Genomic DNA, 19,827 nt, shown 5'->3' on the forward strand with positions numbered 1-19,827 from the left:
GTAACAGAACCCGGGTTCAAATATCTGCCGGTGAAAGGTACTCCTTGCTGTCAGAATATATTCCTATATGTTCATATTTGTTATTAACATGTAACCATTTCAATTCGAGGTCTGTTTGGGCGGACATTTATCTGTAACCTGGTCGCTGTTCGTGGTTCGTGGTTTTACCAATAAGTATTCTACTGAGACTGGAACTTATCTGGACAGGACGATGAAGAACCTCTCCAAGAAGAGGTTACAAATTCTTTCCAAATCGCTCGTCGGTCTCAATGATGAGATGAGCATTAGGCGCCGAGAGGTTCAGGTGTCTCGTCTCGAAAACCTCACGGACGATCAGACGGCCACCCAGACCACAACGCACACAAACATCACTCACACAAACAACGAAACACCTTGGATTAAATAACACTATGCTTATTTATTAGAATACTAATATATAAAAAATAACGAAGAGAAATGAACACAACACTTAACACAGTATGGATAATAATTTTCGTTTCTAAAATCACACTTTTCCTTTTTAATGCACTGTAGCCCTTTGTATATATATATATATATATATATATATATATATATATATATATATATATATATATATATATATATATAAGATTATAATTCAGATTTCACTGCAAATGCTTCTCTCACACCATTGACGCACTTGGAGGATTAGCACTGGGGAAAAGTTGCCGAGACAATCCCGCGTAGAAATCCAGTTGCTGCGCCAAACAATCCTGAAGCGTAAAGATGAGTCTTCAGCAAATTAAAATAGAGAGCCTCCAAAGTAGAATGCTGATGTTGGAGGACGCGTATATAACTGACATGTACGCACAAGGTCTGCAGAACTGGGTCTTCACTAGTTGGGGGCTAGCCGTAAGAAAACGTTATTCGCCGGCTAATAACTTATGCCCCTTAACACAAAATCATACTTGGTTCCCGACGCAACGTGCGTGGTGGCTGCGTACAATACTGGAGTCAAACTCCCTGAGCACCAAAGCTCAAGGTACGGGCCACAATGGTCGACTGAAGAGTGGTGGCAGTTCTTTCCAAAAACCACAGTATGACCATGCAAACGGAATACAGGAAATAAGTTATGTTAATTTTAGTCTACTGGCTACGATGCCCGAGACACTGAGATAACTCGAGCTTCAAAAGCAACGTAATTGGTGCCACTATGGTCACTTGAACATCTGGTCAGCCAGTATTTCTCTCAACTACTGCAATATTTTCATAAGCGATTAAAGAAAGCACTTAATTCAGTTCCAAATAACTGCAGAATATACACTATGCATAATAGTAAGTCAGGAAGAAACACTGAGAATGTTTGTCGCTGAGAAATATTCTCACCAAAAACCAATGTTTTAAATATATATAGGAAAAACAATGAGAGACTTCTTTGTCCAATTGTATGCGAAGGAAGCGATTCCCAACGAAGAAAGAACTTATTTGCGTCGCAGAACAAAGTATAAATCGGAAATAATAATCACTGTCTTTACGAAATATACAGGGCGTCGACAAAAAGTACTTCTATAACCTGGTAGCGGTTATAAACAATTAGTTTCTTGCATTTTTCGTATATTAACTTACATTAGGGACCATAATGTGGAATATGTGTGGTGATGTATTTTTACTCTTTTCTTTGTGAACGTGTTCTTCAAGGGAATATTTTACGTATAACATACAGATGTTTTTTTACGATTCAGTTGTATCTCCCATGCCATCGGGATAGTGTAAAACAAAATTATGAGGGGAGGAAATGAACTTTTGCATAGTTTGTATTAATATTCCACTGCAAATTTTTTAATTCATGATTTCGAAATTTTTGGTGGTGACACCACCGTGTGATGGATCTCGTGAAATCAGTGATGTACATATAGTAACTATATTGAAACTGCACATTTCGACCACATTACTCTTGCCTTCGTCCGCCACTGTTTCTGCAATGATGTAACCCCTATGATTGTATTAATAGTATCTTGCTTCTTGTTGTGGTATTACATATTACCTTCCTAAGTTTGTCAACATCTTTATGTTCAATTCCAAGTTTTAGGAGTGTGATTCAGATTCCACATAGGCAACTCTGTATACCTTTTATGCAGCAGTATTCGACAAAATTCAAGAAACCCTTCCTACTTAGTTTCACATGGAACGCCACAGAAATTCAAATCCCGAAGTTTATCTACATCTTTCGAGTTCACTATTTATATGCTTGTGTGTACAAGAACGAACAGAAGAGAAGAAAATTGAAAACGAACAATATTTTATTCTGAACCTAAAAGCATTTATGGCTTTTATTGAAAGTTGATAAATTTTTTGATTATTACACTATTGTGTTGTTTAATAAGAATTGTCATAATTTTATTTGAGTATAATCAAAACTTTTTAAGTCTCATTTCAAAAGATTAAAAGAAATAGCAATATTCCTTAAACGTCAGGAATTTCATCAGCATTGTAAGAGATTGTAAACAACTTCTGGTGAAAGGCAAAGTGTCCTCGCAAAACAGCATAAAAAGCCTCTCTTTCAAGCAACAAGTTAAGATTTGGATACATGAACTCGGATGAGCTTATTGAAGCACTACAAGAATGGCAGCACCTCTGCTGGCCAAGTAAGTTGTCCTTTACTTTACCTTTCTGATCTAGTTATGATGACTTCGGACTTACTCCTAGATTTTTGGAAGGTTTTCCGTTGACAGACTAAAATAATCAGATACTCCATTAACACTTCCAAATCATTAGATTTGTTAATTTTGTTCCCGCAATCATTGGAATCATTAAGGCTCCCATTAATTTGTTGTGTTTATTATTTAAAATGATTGTGCGTAAGCTAACAGCACCAATGGTACTAATAGGATTAAATATCTGGTCACTTAGTTCCTTGAAATAGCTACAAGCAGAATGTGATATTATTTGTTGTAGTTATGCAATAAAACATGTTAACTAACAGTCCATACCCTTTCATTTCACATCAAAACTTATGTATTCTCAATAGTAAATAATAATAGTAATATTCATAAATTAACATTCTCTCTGAATATTTGAATATTCTTAACATTATAATTTCTAAGAAAAAATAAATAATCTCCATATTTTTAATGAGACGAAACGCTATATGCTCAAATAATTTTGAAATGGGCATAAACACAGAACAAATTAAGAAATGAAGCCCCGGAAGAACCTTGATTTATGTTTTAACATTAATTTTTCTATCCCTTGCGCAAGAAAAAGAGAAAGCGTTGTATCATGCAAGGAATAGAGTCTCAGTGCATGTATTCAACCCAATTCCGTGCAGAATTACACAGAAAAAGATAATTAACATTTTCTTCTGTGTTCGCAAAAACTAAAAGATTCCTTGTTTTGGCTAGCCACTTTACTGTTATGAGCTAGAACAAACAGAAGTTCTATGGCCTGGAAGCTGCATATTCCCGCACTGCTAGTGAAGTTTAAGTTACTCGAGGTTATATTTGAGGTAGATAGTACTCATTTTTCGCTGTTTGAGCTTGTCCGTTTTAACATTTAGGTCAGTCTACTAAACCAGATAGAAGTGTAGAAACTTTGGAGGCCAACCGCACACTGGTCTGTAAATTACGGATAACCATGTATTGCTTATTTAATTCTACTAAAAGCTCGAAGTGGTTAGCCACACCAGCCAAACTGCACACCACACCCTTCACAAACATTCAGGGGACCACTTTAGACTGGCCTATAAATGTAAGACTCTATTATTTTGCTGAACAAAAGGTTATTTTTGGCTATTTTATGTGTGAGTTGCTATTTTATACGTGAGCTATTTTTTATACTATGTGTGCCCCTTCCATTCTTCTTATGGTGGCTCAGGGTGTCTTGCCACTACTGGTTATGAATGTATACTTAAGTGGCATCACTACTCTTACCAATTATTTTAGTGACACTGAAAACTTACAATTCGACAGTAAAATCGGTATGCCGATATTTTTTGATACTACTTCACCCTTCTTCACCTGGCTACAAATAGGAGCTTAAATCAGAGTAAAAGGAAATCAGAAGTCAGACAATTTATCTAAGCGACACCGAAAACTATTAATTGAACACTAATACTGATCGTTTTCTATCATTTTTATTTGTATCTCCCTCCCACTTCTTGTAAGCACGCTAGAGAACTTACCTCTACAATGCTCTTTAACTGACTGTATGTGCGTAAAGTTTGATTAAAATTTTTTCCAGGCATAGAAATTTATGCTGGAGCACACACACAGACATAAAATCAAACATACATCAATCTATATATACAGTATTTCTATATACACACAGATTTATATATATACAGATAAGACACACACAAACTCAAAAATAGATAGATAGATAGAGAGCGACAAAAGCGTCACCACTTCCAATCCAGAATATTGAACTTTAAACTTACGTAAAGAATTTCCGTTCTACCTTCTTTAACAAACTACAACTATTGCTATTCCATACTACTTTATATTACTATTACAGGATTTTCTTAATTTGTGTTTAACATTCACATTTGATAATCGACGTACCGCCAACACCCATCTCAGATGTTATATTCTAAACACAATAATTACTTATGTCTTGAAAATTATATATATATAACTGAGATATGTAATGTAATTATTTTATCTAAATATTCATGCATCAAAGAGAAAATAATTACATAACAAATGCTTCGACCAAAACGGACTTCGAACTCACAACTTTGCGATTTAAAAATCTAGTGGTTTACCACTGACCTAACATGCCTACCCTGGACAAAATCTTTCTTACGAAATATAACTCAATTTCCAAGACAATGATTTTTGTATTCGTAGTAAATGTATTCTATTTTCTGTTCTTTGTCTTCTTCATTCTACTATGGATGAATCATTTTAGGTCCTAATTTTTATCGGAAATGTTCTTCCACGTATGAAAATGTAGCAAACGAACAAAACATGTGTTTACCTGTATTCATATAGAAGTTTTTAAATACTATATTATTATGTATTTCACAAAATATTCCTTTTTCTACAGTTAGTACAATTTGAACATGACTGACTTCAGCTGGGACTGTAGTTTGGCTTCGTTGTAATCTTCTTGAGCTGGTTGGAATAACTGCATTGTGCTTTCGAGCCAGTCAAATAAAGGAGATAATGATGTTCAAATATTTAGGACCGATTTCAGGCTATTTTCTAAAATTTTTGGGCCAGACGAGGTTATAACCGGACTCGGTATTACTCTTTTTGAGCTGTTTGTGTCCTCACATACAGTTCTGTGTCGAGACAAGTAAGGGAGTCTGACATTTATTTGCCAGTCTGAAGTTGACCCTGAATGTTTGGGTAAAGCGTAGTGTGCCACTTTGCTGGTGAAGATAACCACTTCGAGCATTTGGGCCAATGAAATAAGCAAGATATGGTTATCCGTAATTTACATGCCAGTGTGAAGTATCGACACTTCGATTTGGTTTAGTAGACGGACCTAAATGTTAAAACGGACTGCTTAAACATCGAAACTTGAGAACTATTTCCCCCAAATTTAACCTCGAACAGCCAAAATTTCACGAGTCTCTGAATATGCCCCTTCCAAATAATGGACACCTCTGTTTGTTATAACTCAAAAGCGTAAAGCGGTTAATAAAAACAAGGAATGTTTTAAAAGATTTTACGAACACAGAAGAAAAGTTAATTATTTATTTTTGCATAATTCTGCATAGAATTGGGTTGAATACATGCAATGAGCCCTTCTTTCTTGCATGATTAATGCTATCTCTTCCTTGGATTACTAATGTCAAGTCCAGTGCACAGTAAACATATGTGCAAGGGATAGAAGAATTGAAACATAAATCAAGGTTTGTTCTGTGAATGAGCCCATTTCTCAAATAATTTCAGTATATAGTGTAATAATTAAAAAATATATGAACTTTCAATAAAATCTTAAACACGTTTAGGTTGAGAATAAAATATTGTACGTTTCCAATGTTCTTCTTTTCTGTTGCTTCTTAACGCACACATTCATATACAGAGTGAACCCGGAAGACGTGGACAAACTTCGGGATGTGATTCCTGAAATGAATCTAAATAGAAATGTCCCCTTGAAAATTATGTAATACTATTTCATAAAAGGTATAAAGAGTTGCCTATTTGGAATCCGAACCAGACTCCTGTAAATTGGAATTAAACATAAAGCTGATGACAATCTTAAGGAGGTAATACATAATATTTCAACCGGAAGCAAGATCCTATTAATGCAATCATAAGTGTTGCATCATTTCTGAGACAGAAGGCGGGAGTAATGTGGTCGAAATGTTAATTAGGGCAATAATCGTTCAACGTACAACACTGATTCCACCAGATACATCCCTTGGGGTGTCACCCACCAAAAATCTCGACAATACTTCCAGCTGAGATTTCTTGGCACAGAAAACTTGATAGAAACCGTGCAACTCTATCTGCACCCTGCGTTTTGATTTTTCACTCTCCCAATAGCATCGGAGCCGGTCTATTCCCTTGTAAAAACATCTACACGTAATACACACCTTTTCTTCAAGAACATGTTGAGGGCCGCAGTGACACAGTGATAGAACTTTCCCGTCTTGTGCTTGGGTCCCGGGCTCGATCCCAAACCCTCCAAGTGAACTTTGTGGTGGAGAAACACCCTGTGCGTGTGTTTCCTCAGGGTTCTCCCGTTTCCTCTCACTCTCTTCGTTCCACCATTTTCATTCATTACTCATCATCACCGTCTCCTTTAGCATAACCGACATATGCGTGGAACGTAAAACTAAAAGATTTCATTTCATTTCAAGAACATGTTGACAAAGAAAAATACAAACATATGTGACCACACGCATTGTACAGTAACTCATGGTCACTAATTTAATCTAATCTAAAAATGAAGAAAACCAGTTACACTCTGCGACAATTAAAATTGCCGCAAAACAAACACCTGTGATTCCTATGAAGTTTAGTGACCTGATGACGATAGAGAAAACCGGTTGTCCCTACCACGTGAACTTTTATCGGGAAGTCAAGTTTATCACCACTAAATTTTACGCTTTTTGTGTTTTATACGGCGCGGCGCCAGCCATTGGGAGAAGATAATACGCGTTGAAAGTATATAAGAATATTTATTAGTGTCATTGCGTGGTATCACAGGCCGGAGAAGGATAGTCACTTGGTAAAGAGGTGGTGGAATTTAAGTGATTTGCGTCAGTCAGTTGCTAGTGGAATCACGCAGTGTTTATGCCTGTATATTAGCGTCAATATTCCCTAACTTGAAGCTATTGTTTATGTGTTTAGTGAGTGTTTCTTGAGTTTACAAGGAAGTCTGAGTGATATCCCGTTTCCTTGCTTGTCAAAATAGCGTTCGGGTTGTATTTTGAGTCAAAGATAGATTAAGGTAAATTCTGGAACCACAAGACTGTTGCTCACGTTGCTCCTGCTATTTAAGAGGCTGGTTACATGGAACACACTTATCTACGCCATTTGCTGTACCACAGTTGTGAAGAGAACCTAAAGATCACATAACATATTGCCACTTTTGTTTAACAGGAGTAAAAGGAATTGCAAGTAAATCACAACAAAGAGTTTCATAGCCAAATTTGGAAACAGGAATGCGTGAAGTTCCGCATTTTGATTCTCTTCCAGTTCCAAAACCACCAGCGACATGGAAACTTGAAGATAAAATAAACGATGTAGTGACAAACAAACAGATCACGAAGATCCTGAGTACATGGTATCTACATCAGCCCCAACCACAGCCATTCTCACAAGCAGAATTGAACTATCTTGTAAGATATCTCAACCTTCCAAAAAGGCAAGCAGAATTACTTGCTTCTCGTCTTCAACAAAAACACTTGCTAAAACCGAACACTGATATATAATTACGTAAACGACAACATGGTCTTCCCGCCTTTTTCGCAATAAGCGAGAATCTAGTATATTGTAAAGACATAAATGGGCTATTTGCAGAATTTGGATTAATTCACGAATGGCGCCTATTCAGATTCCTCGGAAACTAGTCTCAAAGCTGCCTCTTTAATGGCAGAAAGTAGAAACCTTCGATACCAGTGACCCGTTCCGTTCAACTTAAAAGAAACCTACAACAACATAAGATTACTTCTAAACTATATACGCTATTTGAATTACAAATGGAAAGTCTGTGGTGATTTCAAATTTTGGGGGCTTATGCTGGGAATGCAGACTGATTACACAAAATATTGCTGTTTTTATGTCACTGGGACAGCGGAACAAGGAAAGGCCGCTACGTAGTCAAACATTGGCCTGATAGAGAAAGCTTCAATCCTGGTGAAAAAATGTCACATGAACAAGTGGTTGACAAAGGGAAGGTGCTGTTACCGCTGTTACATCTGAAATTGAGCTTCATGACGATTTTTTTAAAACCAATGGACAAAGGTAGCAGAGGTTTTCAATTTCTAATGTTCAAATTTCCTGCGATTAGGGCATCAAAAATTTAAAGAAGGTATTTTCGTTGAGCCTCAGATTCGTGAGCTGATGAAACACAGTACATTTTAAGATGTAATGACTAATACGGAGAAGGCAGCATGGCTTGCCTTCAAAGATCTGTGCAACAATTACTTACGTTTGCCAGGTCTGAAAATTACAGAGAACTGATAGAACACATCCTGGATTGTTACAAATCCATTAGGTGCAACACGTCCCTCAAAATACTTTTCCTACATTCCCATTTGAATATTTTCTCACCTAATCTCGAAGATGTCACAGATGAAAATGGTTACTGATTTTTCTAAGATATATGTGCCATAGAAAGACGATATAACGGAAGATGTTCACGAAACCTTTTTTCATATTACTGCTGGACTCTCCTACAAGAAGTTTCACCATTCACCCAGAAACGGAAAGTTTCCAGGAGAAGTTTCTAGCTTATAAGTACAGTTCTCGCTGTTTTGTACATTTCATGTTCATTTTTCTTAATGTTTTGTAACAGCAAATGAATTGTCTTACATGATCCGTACTTTATCCATCTATTTGTTCCTTCTGTACTGCAATCGAATCCTGGTGAACACGTTGCCACTTCGTCTTTTTATGAATTATAATGTAACGCTAACTGTGTGCAGTATAGGCTAAGTGGTATATGTGACCTATCCAGGAAAATTAGCACCTGATGAAACATTTCTGATTTCATTTTCTTAGTCCGCGTATGTGAATTAGTAAAGAGAACTATCTCTTATTTCCAGGCAAGACAGAAATTTGAAATTTGTTGCACTGTGTTATTAGTAACAAATATGAACATATAGATACATTTTGAAAACAAAGAATAACTTTCCCCGGCAGAGATTTGAAACCGTGTTATGTTACTGCACGTGTGTTGCGTATCAACGCTAAAAGATGTCATTCACTCCTGCGACTACTTCCTTGAAGAACTAGTTCTAGTTTCGTAGATTTACGACATCATTGTTATAGTCCTCGATTAATTCGTGATATATGTTTGTAGAACAGGAAGTTTCCAAGATTGTGGCTTTGCTCTTGCTTGATCTTGATCTACAGATCAAATCATTTTTATGATCCCAACAGTAGTTGAGCCATAGTTGTCTAAAGGCCGTAAATAAAATTCAAATTTCAAACGGAACCAAAGGTATCTCGCCGAGAGTTTCGAGTTTAATAGCTGGTTTTTCAACACGGCTAATATGGTTTCTGTAGCTAAGTGGACAGGGTTGTGCGAGTTTCAATCTAAACATTCTTGGTTCGAATCAAAGTCTGTATTTACAGGTTTTTCACGAAATTAAGCATTGTAAATGATTCCAACGATTGTCACTGAGAGCGATTTATCCCACAAAGGGAGAAAAATATCAAGACAAAGAGAGGGAGCAGGGGTAGAAGCAGAGACTGTGGATCCTTAAGCATTAAAATTTCATTTATTTCTAGGTGTTTTGCTTTTATCTTTCCCTCTTTCGTTTTCACAACTTCTGTTGTGCTTTTCATGCTTTCTCAGTCGCCATGCTCAGTTCCATGCTTTCTCAGTCCATGATTCATATTATTTTCAATTAATTCTTGTCTCTTAGAACTTAACATGAATGGAATTTATGCCTTCCTATCTCGTGCTTCTGTAAGTAAGTGATGCTGAATTGCTTATATTTTCTTGCTACAAATTGAGGTATACCCTCTCATGTGATTTTCTTGGGGGGTTTATATGTACTGCCATGTTCGTTGTCCAATTATTGGGCGTATAGTGAAATAATTTTTCTGAAGGAAAGATCTATCATTTCTTGTAACTCCAACATATATTTAATATTATTTCTCACTGTACAATTGTATGATAATTGTTTCATAAATATCTTCGAGACATAATACTTACGTGGTGGATAAAGGATGTAAGGAATAATCACAAATGCCAATCTTTGACTTGAAAAGCATAAACTTAAAAGATACATTATTGGCATCCCAGCAACGAAGCAGAGAAGCAACAACAAAGTAAAACACCCTAAAAATTGTAATAAATATTATTAAATGCAAAATAATGTATTCAGAATAATATATTGTAATTAGCATATTCAGAGAGATGGTAAATAATTAAATAAATGGTTGTTCGATTAAACGAGGTTGTGAGGCGTTCAATGGCAAAGTAGCGTAACTCATTTTTATTTTTAAAATGAGATTAAGTAATTTCCGTGAACTTGAAACCATAACCTGTTCGATGGCAATGTTGCATATCTCAGAATTAAAAATAGACCAAGAGATGAAAACATAAAGAACGTCGTAAATTCAAATACATGATTACCCTGAATGGCAAAGTGGCGTAAATCAGGCAACATTCGACAAGAACCACTTTCCAAGGAACCTCGAGTTACCATTGACTTGTTGCCATTTACGTCACCTATCTATAATCACTACTTGCTTTTAAACGACAGTGAACACAATGTAGATTATGATGATGACGTGTACTGTGACAGTAATTATGATGCATAATATTCCAGTATGCTTTCCTTATTAATGTTTCTGTTTACATTTATGTTCTCACTTTGTTTTAAGATTCTTCATCCCGGCGAAATTAAAATACCGCTAATATTACAGTAATTATGTGATATCTTCAAATAGATAAAATATAATCGAAATGTCGAACAAGAGCGCCCTAGACAATATTATTTTACATGAGATACCGTTATCACAACTCACTTATCTGCTTTCGATTTCGAGCCATTTTGAAAATCGGCATTTATTTTCGCGTTTCTAAACAGCTGAAAACGGAAAGCCACTAGGTGACTTGTGATAACGGTACCTCACACAAAATAATATTGTCTAGGGCGCTCTTGTTCCATATTTTAATTATCTTTTATCTGCTTGAAGATATCACATAATTACTGTAAAATTAGCGGTATTTTAATTTCGCCGGGATGAAGACTCTTGATGACTTATTTGGACCTTTATTTACTGTTGTGCATTCTTTTCTTCCACATACTGCTTTATTACACACGAGATTCCATGGCAAAGCGGCGTAACTCAATAATACTTGTCATTTTAGATATTGATGTGTTTATGAGAGTAAATACAGGCAATTCTACAAACTTATGAACTTTTAGCTACATAGCAAGTCTTCAGAGTTAAACATATACTTATATAGGGATATAAATGTCTAATACTTGCAAAATTTGCTGTATTTATTTTAATATGTATCTCATATCTAGAAATGATCGGCACTACTTTTCGTTCCAACCCCTGAATTATGTGCTATTTCGCTGAATATACGAAACCTCTGTGTGTATATATTGTTATACTTTACACTTTCCGAGTTTTCAACATACCTTAGCAAGATAAAGGATTCACAACAGACCTTCGTTCTTTTTGTTTGATTTTTCTATATCGATTCTGATAAAAGTCTCAATAAGTCAAAATGTCACAAAGGTCTTACATGAATGCCACTTGGCCATCAACGCCTCATATATGAAAAATAAATAAGTTTACTATTCTACCTAAGGATATTTTAAGTAGTATTATACTGTCTGTAAAACCATTTCGTAACCAAAATTCTGTCAAAAAAGTATTTATGAACTTCAAATGTTCAAATATTCTTAACTTCAACCCCAAAGTTAAAAATTCTTAATTGTAAGTATTTTATCAAATTAAATAAAATCGATATTTGTGTTTTAAAAAATCAAGTAAATAAATAAATTAAGCCCTGTTCCATAAACAAATACTCCAATTTATAACTCGAATTTTAAAAGTAATTCAATATCCTGAATCCACTTCTTATAAATTAAATTATTGTATTCTTACAGTTTCCTGAAATTTTAGGAAAATTAAACCACCCACTCAAATATATTATTTTTATATTTTTACGCAAGAAATCATAATTTCATCTGTAAAAACAAACAATTGTTTATAATCAAAGCTTAAGTGTTCGTGAATACTCCGGTCTCCCCTAAAACTGATTTATTGCTATTACACGATATTATTATTTCTTAAAAAATATCATACATTACAACGATATCACATTTGAAATTGTAAGAAAGTATACCTTAACAAAATAATGGTAATAACAGAATTAAGGATTGTGTTTTCAACATTCCTTTGCACACAATTTACATAGAATTAAGAAACCAGTTGTATTTAATTTTAAAATTTTAAAAGGTAACAATTATTTTTTTTACACACAATCATATGGTAATTGTGAAAGACATGAAAGAAAAAGAGAGAAGGTAAAAAAAGAAGAGATAAAACGATGGTGCGTAGAAAAGAAAGAGCGAAAATGATATAAGAAAACACCTAATTCTGCATAGTTATAAAAGGGAAACTTCTTCTAAAAATTTGCCAGGAGGTAACGTAACTAAAATGGAAGCCGCATTGCTTCGCTGAACTGTTATGCTGATAAGTTGTATCAGAAAATTAGTAGCTTGTTTGTCCACAGTAACGTGTGCAATACATTGGGCTATTCTTTGATAAAATTTAGAACTTCGAGACCCCAAGTTCCGCTCGATTCAATGGCTACGGTCACAAACAAGTACCTATCAAGTTGTTCTTTATATTTTCTTCTTTTCTCACTTTCTCTGTGGGCTGCAATACCTCCTCCTTGTGATGAAAGAGTAAGGTTGGATGACGCTAAACTGTCACAGAAGGTGAAATCCCAGAGAATAATCTATCCCCTATTCCATGGTACCAGCTTCATGCCATCTGGTCTTTTGCCGTCAGATCTTTTACATCCCGGAGGTTCACGACCAGATGGAACTTCCACCGATGTGAGTGCTCTCCAGATAATGCCATTCACGTTCGAATGCCTTCCGGCGCTACTTTTACAAGACAGATTGCTTGACTGGTGTACCACATTTGCAGCAGTTGTATGATTCACAGATCTCTACTCCTAGGCGAAGTGCAACTGCAATACGAAAACTTTCGTTTCAAAGATGCAGTCCTAGGTTGTGTGAAAGTAATGCCTGTAGACAAGCACCTGAAATTGGAAATGAGGAGGCGGCAAGTATGGCCTTGTCCTGTTCGCTGTCTGCTTCTTGTAGTATCACTGATTGATGCAATTTGACGATCGTGTTCTCCCAAACAGATTCTGAACTTCTGCCAGTTATTTCAGGAGGACTTAAAACAACTAGCCTAGACCACCCAGTTATGCAGTTTTGGACATCCAATTATATATGAGGCTTATTTTCTTGATTGAGGAGTATCTCAATGGTATGCCGGTATCCATAGAACGACGCTAAATATGCAGGATACGCCAGATCGACAGCCCGACGAATATCAAGATCTCTAGAATCAACTGGGAGGGAGGCCTGTATCCATGCGTTATTATTATATGTTATAGTTGAGTAACAATTATAGTCAAACTTTCAGAAAAATGTCAAACTTCTCTAGCAAATAGACTTCTCGCCAAGGAGGAAACATCGTAAAAAATAGATTAATCTTGGCATGGAGAACCACGCACGAAGAAGGTAAAAAAATCTGAATGTGCTTAGACTAGGGAAAGACATAACAAGAAAAAAATCAACTTTTTAGTTTTCTGGACTAACAAATTACGTGTTGCCTCAAGTGGAAGGACTGCACTAAGTAGAAAGGCTGAAGTGGTTGTGATTAGTTGTATTCCCGGTGCTGAATTTTGAAATTGTGAATACATTTCCATTTACTCCTGCGAAATTCCTAAAAGTTCTACTTCGCACTTCATGAAATTTAAATGTAGTCCAATGTCTGCTGCCATTGTTCGAATATTCTGTAGCTCACTCATAACTATGTCTGGATCGTCTGCTATAGTACCATCATCTAAATACGAAACATGTAATTCTGTGTTGATCCTAAACTGTAATAGCGAACAAAGCGGGACCTAAAGGATCGCCTTGTCTCCATCAGGATCCTGCCACCTATACTAGGACAATTTGTACATGCCAATCATATGCCTTGGTACGATTGCCGGAGCCGGACACCAGCGTCTTTCCGCGCGATTTTCGACCGCGACGAGCAAAAAAAAGAGTCTTTCACCAAAAGAAAGCAAAGAGAGTTAGAAGGTGATTTGTTCCTTTAAAATACGAATTAGGGCTTACCTTTCCCTCGTATATAGCTTTATGGAAACAGTCGGCAGACAGTCGAACGACGACGGCCAAAAGACACTGCCGGCAATTTCTTATAAAACGACGTCCGAATGACGTCGGCGAAAGTTTCAATATCGCGTACCAGCGGCAACAAGTCGAATTTTGGAAAATGAATAGAGCGTATGTCTTCTTTAATGATAAAGTAAAAATTGATACTGTCCGAAGATTTTTTGCTTGTGGGTGGACACTAATTGCATTGAATATGCCTTGTGAAAACGGAGTCGGCAAAAAGTCTTCATACAGCGGACGGTACGACGCGGCAAATGATGGATGTAAAGACGTCGAGACGCTGATAGCGTGATGACCATAGAAAAGGTAAATGTATGAAAACAAATGTAGTAAAGGGACTGCACGTAAAGGGTATATGAGAAGTAAATATTTTAAAAAATACAAGTATGAGAGGATCCCTGACAAACAATTTGAAAGAAGACAGCAAACAGCGGACGAGCCGACCCCAGCAAATGTTGTCGGAAAGATGCCAAAACACTGGCGGCGTGCCGACAAGTAAAGAAGTCGAAAGAAGGTTGGCAAACAGCGGACGGACCGATCTCGGAAAGATGCTTGAGCAGGTGCCGATCCGCCTTTGTCGCTAAAGAGCCTGATTGGAGAAATCGTCATCTGGTCGGTATGCTCGGTTCGCGTTCTTCATTTTTCACATGGTGATTCAGTGTGGGTGAACTGCTTCAAACAAAGTTTGTTGATTCTTATAGTTAGGTGAAGGTGAGTCTACAAGTAGGAAAAAATTGTGTGTGATAAAAATGTTAATTCATTGCCAACTATACCAAGTTGCTGGTTAACCAAATGTCTGGAAAACATTATGTGTAAGCGCCCCTGGCGGGGGAGACAACGAATAAGCTAAATATTAACCGGTCAATAGTATTCCATGTGAAACATGAGGAATCGTACGAAGTGGAAGAGCTATATACATATGGTGAGTTAATTTACTATTATGCATATACATTTCATATGTCATAAATCTTATATGTTGTGTTACATATGTTAATTGTTGCTGTGCATGAAATAGATTTGGTTATAGTATGTTCCCGCGCACTGGCACATCTAGCAACTAAAATTTGCGGTGCATCAAAGAAAGTTATTTAAATGATACTACCTAGCCCAACCTGTTTATTAACTTCGATTCTATTTGTTACCTTTCTGCTTACCTTCACGGACCTCCTAAGATATATCAAGAACTCGATTACAATCGTAGAGGCCACGGTGGCTCAGTGGTAGAGCGTTCACTTCTGGTGCTTGGGGTCCCAGAATCGATGCCAAACTCCGTCAAGTGAAGTTTGTGGTGGACAAACACTGTGTGCGTGGGTTTCTTCGGGGTTCTCCTGTTTCCTTCCACTTTCTTCATTCCACTATTTCATTCATTTCACATCATCACCGTCTCCTTTAGCCTAAGTGGCATAAACATGGGACGCAAATCTTAAAGATTTCATTGCATTTTTTATTTAAATATAACGAGCGGCAGTTATGAAACTGTAGTACACGATTTTCTTCTTGAAATTGCAAAAGTTTACAAGCCTTAGTTTTGAAGGTAAGTGGCTTCTAACTCAACGGTAGTGTATTTCTGCACAGTGTACGAAAGCTGTATTTTATGTTTACAACTAAAACGTTACTAGCATGAAACCATCACAAGAGATATTGAAATAAGTATGATTACCAAAGCCCACATGTTTTCACTACCCTCGCTTACGCATATACCCAACGTCGCTGACGCATCTGCTTCCTTTGGACACCCCTCAGCGCTACGCCGCTTGCGCACCAGCGTCGCCCTGCCATGACTCAGTTATATAGGACTTGTGCTTTTTAGTTGCCAACTAGCACCTGGGGCGGATTCAGTGGGTGCTTCGGGAGAATTGCCTCCTGCCAAAAGAGGAAACTCTCTTATTTTATATATAAATAAAACCCATTGTAGACTTTGGAGTTTTTAAAAGTAGCTCAAAATAGTAATATTACAACCCACTGCCCCTCCCAGAAGTCCGTCCTGGATCCGCCAATGACTAGCACAAGTTGGTTTGTGTTTTTTACACTGTAGTTTTTATGCCCCTAACCTAATGTAAAGCAATCGAACGTAAATTAATCTAATCCAAACAAATATAACCGATTGGAGTAGGTTTTGGCATATTTTTGTTCGATTTTCAAATTTGTCCTGGAATACAACAGTAATTCACTAAATTTAGGTTAGGTTAGTTTGGATAATTTTTAGATTAAGAGCTTCGGCTTACTGCTAGAGATTATAAATTGATTTTCTCTTTTCGTGAATAATTGTTGCATAATAACGTGAGAAAATGGCCCGCAACGTTTTATTATCGCAAAAATACTTAATAAAGGGAGGTGGTATACAGGCTGCACCACTACAATACAATCAAAATAACGCTATTTCAAGGCAGAAATCCGTACTCCAGGGGAAAACCTTCAGCGCGGTGTGTGGTAGGCAAGGTTTGAATCTCTCCGCCACAACATACCTTTTATTTTAATATTTTTATTTATAATTTTTAATTCATTAATTTTTATTTAAATCTCATTTTCCAGGGAGTGTGAGATCCCTGTACTTTAGAAAATTTAGAAAATCATTGACGTTTAAACACCTTTTTCAAATAGTTGATGGGAAACCTGAAATGTCCGTATTCCGACGGATTGCTGCGGCTTTGTTTTCTCCAAAGAAAGCGTTTGCAACTAGCAAATTTTAAATGCATACAACAGTGTTGTTTTTAGTGGTCCTGATAGCGAAAAATATGCTTTCAGGGAGAAAATGTACTGATTTTTATAAGCTTTTGACATTTGGACCACAGACGTGTTAATTGAGTTATTCTTAACGGACAATATTAGTTGCTTAGTTGTTATTTTTAGGTCTGTTTCAAGCATTTGTAAGTCATTCCCATATACTTTTCCTCTATGTGGCACTTGAAGCTTACTGAGAATTGTAGAAATGTACTGCGTATGTACTGAGTGCAACATTACTGGTGGGAATCCGTCATGATTTTCATTGCATTGCTACGCACCTTATCTGCTGTTTGCTGCCTGCTTGGAAAGGCTAATTTCCAGCTCCGGCGCCGGTGCATTTTATGCGCCTTTTCGGCTCTTTGCCGACTGCTCGAAACAATCTCTTTTCGATGTCATCTTCCCGATTCTCCCACAGGAGGCATCCGACCTCTTGCCGCCGTCGAAAAGTGGCCCTTTGCGGACTGGAAATCAACCCCTCAGGAAAGTAAAATTTTCACCATATTTTACAGTAGCTTTGCCTAAGTCTGCCTCCGTGCTGTGATTTCTCGGCAAGAGAACAATTGCTAGTTCTAAAATTATATAATACTTGCATGTCCCATTTAATGTGTTCTTTTTTGGCTTAGAGTGCTGCCGAAAAGCAAAAAGGAAGACGTTTTATACTGGGGCACGCACAAAAATACAAGTATTGTACTTCAGAAACTTTCATGGGTGCTCCTTGTCGAGAAATCATAGCATGGAGGAGGACTTAGGTCAGACTAATGTAAAAGCTCATGAAAATTTTGCTTCCTGTAGGGTTGATTTCCAGTGGGCAAAGGGCCAATTTTCGACGGCGGTCAATTTTCAACTTACATACACAGACACAATTCACAAACGCGATATATATCACGTAATCAAACGAAAATTGCGGATGAAACATAATATGCACACTCACTCTTTTCAACAATCTCAACAATTTTTAATATTATATCTATTAATGATCTTATATAAAAACTCTTAAAGTCTCTGAAAATTATACCATTTTGAATCATAAATCATTAAAGAAAGTGTGTTCGGTGACTTAAATAGGAAGATAATATGGATATGTATGATCTTTTTTTAAAAACAGAAATCATATGCCGTTCAAAGTCAAAATTACTAGGTTGTACAGTTACGGTAAAAAGTCGTTAAGCTGATACTTTAGATCTGAAAATTTAAAAATCAAATTTAATTTATCTTCTTACTTTTTTTAAAAAAATATTCAAGTAGTAAAGGGAATAGCATGTAAATTTCATTTATTACCAGCACAATAATTAATGAATGTGAACAATACTTAGTAATTTGGAAAGTGGCGCCTGACCACATAAATTCAGGAAATATAATCAGTATTAAATTCCGAAAGAATAATAAAAAGTACTTATTAGGGTGTCATTTATTTTGGGTATTTTCATGTTGCGATATGCACATTCCCTAAATGTATTCTATTTGACCGTAAACACGCATTAGTGAAATAGCAGGCTCTCTACGAGAATGTTAACCAGTGCTGACTTGACGACAAAGTCATGAAATGTCGTTCCCACATTATAATAAATTTAGAATTTCCAACCGTGATAACAGGCAAACTAATAGAAACACTGAAACAAAATTTTCAACAAAGAAAGACGAGAACGACTTTTCCAAGTAATTGACCCTCTTTCAAACTCAACTTTTTTCTTCTGTTAATGACAACCTTTTCAGCGGATCCACCTAGTCTTAGAGTCAGCGTAAACAGATCTTGTCAATATCTGGTTTAAGGTGTACAAAACGTTAGTACCTCACTCTGTGTGCGTGCCAACGGTGTTTGCAGTTAACACATGTTTCACGTTATTTCTCAAAAAGTTTGCAACACTAATGTGCATTTACCTTCTCTTTTGTGTTTATTTTTATTGTTACTTCCAATAATGATATGCAATTTAGGTTATTCGATTTAGAGAAACCTAAGTTTCTCTTGAGTTGGCAACACTGCTGATCTGGTGATGTTTATGAATACATGAAGAGAAGTCGTCCTTTCTCTAGTTGCTTCGTTCAAAGTTTCGTTTCTGTGTCTGTTTTACTTTGTCTTTTATCGCGGTTGGAAATTCTAAATTATATTATAATATCGACATATGAGAAACAGAGGGACGTAAGTCCAAAAATCGGATTTTCGTTTATCTTTATATGCCTATATAATTTTGAAAGGGTCACTTGGTGACAAATCGATGTAACTCTATCTCTTCTCCTTGGCATTAAAAGGTAGTAATGTATCTCTCTTTTAGGAACTGATTTTAAAGTCAGAGAAGCGTAACATCCAATACGTTCTTCTGTTTCGAAAGAATTCATTCAATGTTTAGGACCAAAGAACCTATTGGCTGATGCGTTTCTCTGACTCCAAAACTCAGATGAATTTTCAAAAATATGTTTTAGTGAGTAATATTGCTTTAAGCTGGGGTAAGTCATTTGTACAATGAAAGCACACACTTGTTTCGTTATTTTAAATCTAAGTAAATAAAATAATTATTACATAAGCAGAAGGAAAGGTCGATTCACTTTTTACTCCCTAGCTACCTGTG

At 36.3% G+C, this 19,827-nt stretch overlaps 1 protein-coding gene across 4 annotated transcripts in view; it reads right to left on the reverse strand.

Annotated features, from left to right (window-relative positions):
• Positions 1 to 19,827, reverse strand: part of LOC145692671 (phospholipid-transporting ATPase ABCA3-like) — a 354,108-nt gene that overhangs the window by 113,453 nt on the left and 220,828 nt on the right. For all 4 annotated transcript variants that reach the window (XM_081768050.1, XM_081768051.1, XM_081768048.1 and 1 more), the window contains one exon: positions 10,306 to 10,431. In XM_081768050.1, coding sequence (XP_081624176.1) covers positions 10,306 to 10,431 — 126 coding nt within the window. The remainder of the gene's footprint in view (positions 1 to 10,305; positions 10,432 to 19,827) is intronic.

Source organism: Thermobia domestica, chromosome 8, assembly GCF_964235325.1.
Source record: "Thermobia domestica chromosome 8, izTheDome1.hap1.1, whole genome shotgun sequence".
Lineage (NCBI taxonomy): Eukaryota > Metazoa > Arthropoda > Insecta > Zygentoma > Lepismatidae > Thermobia > Thermobia domestica.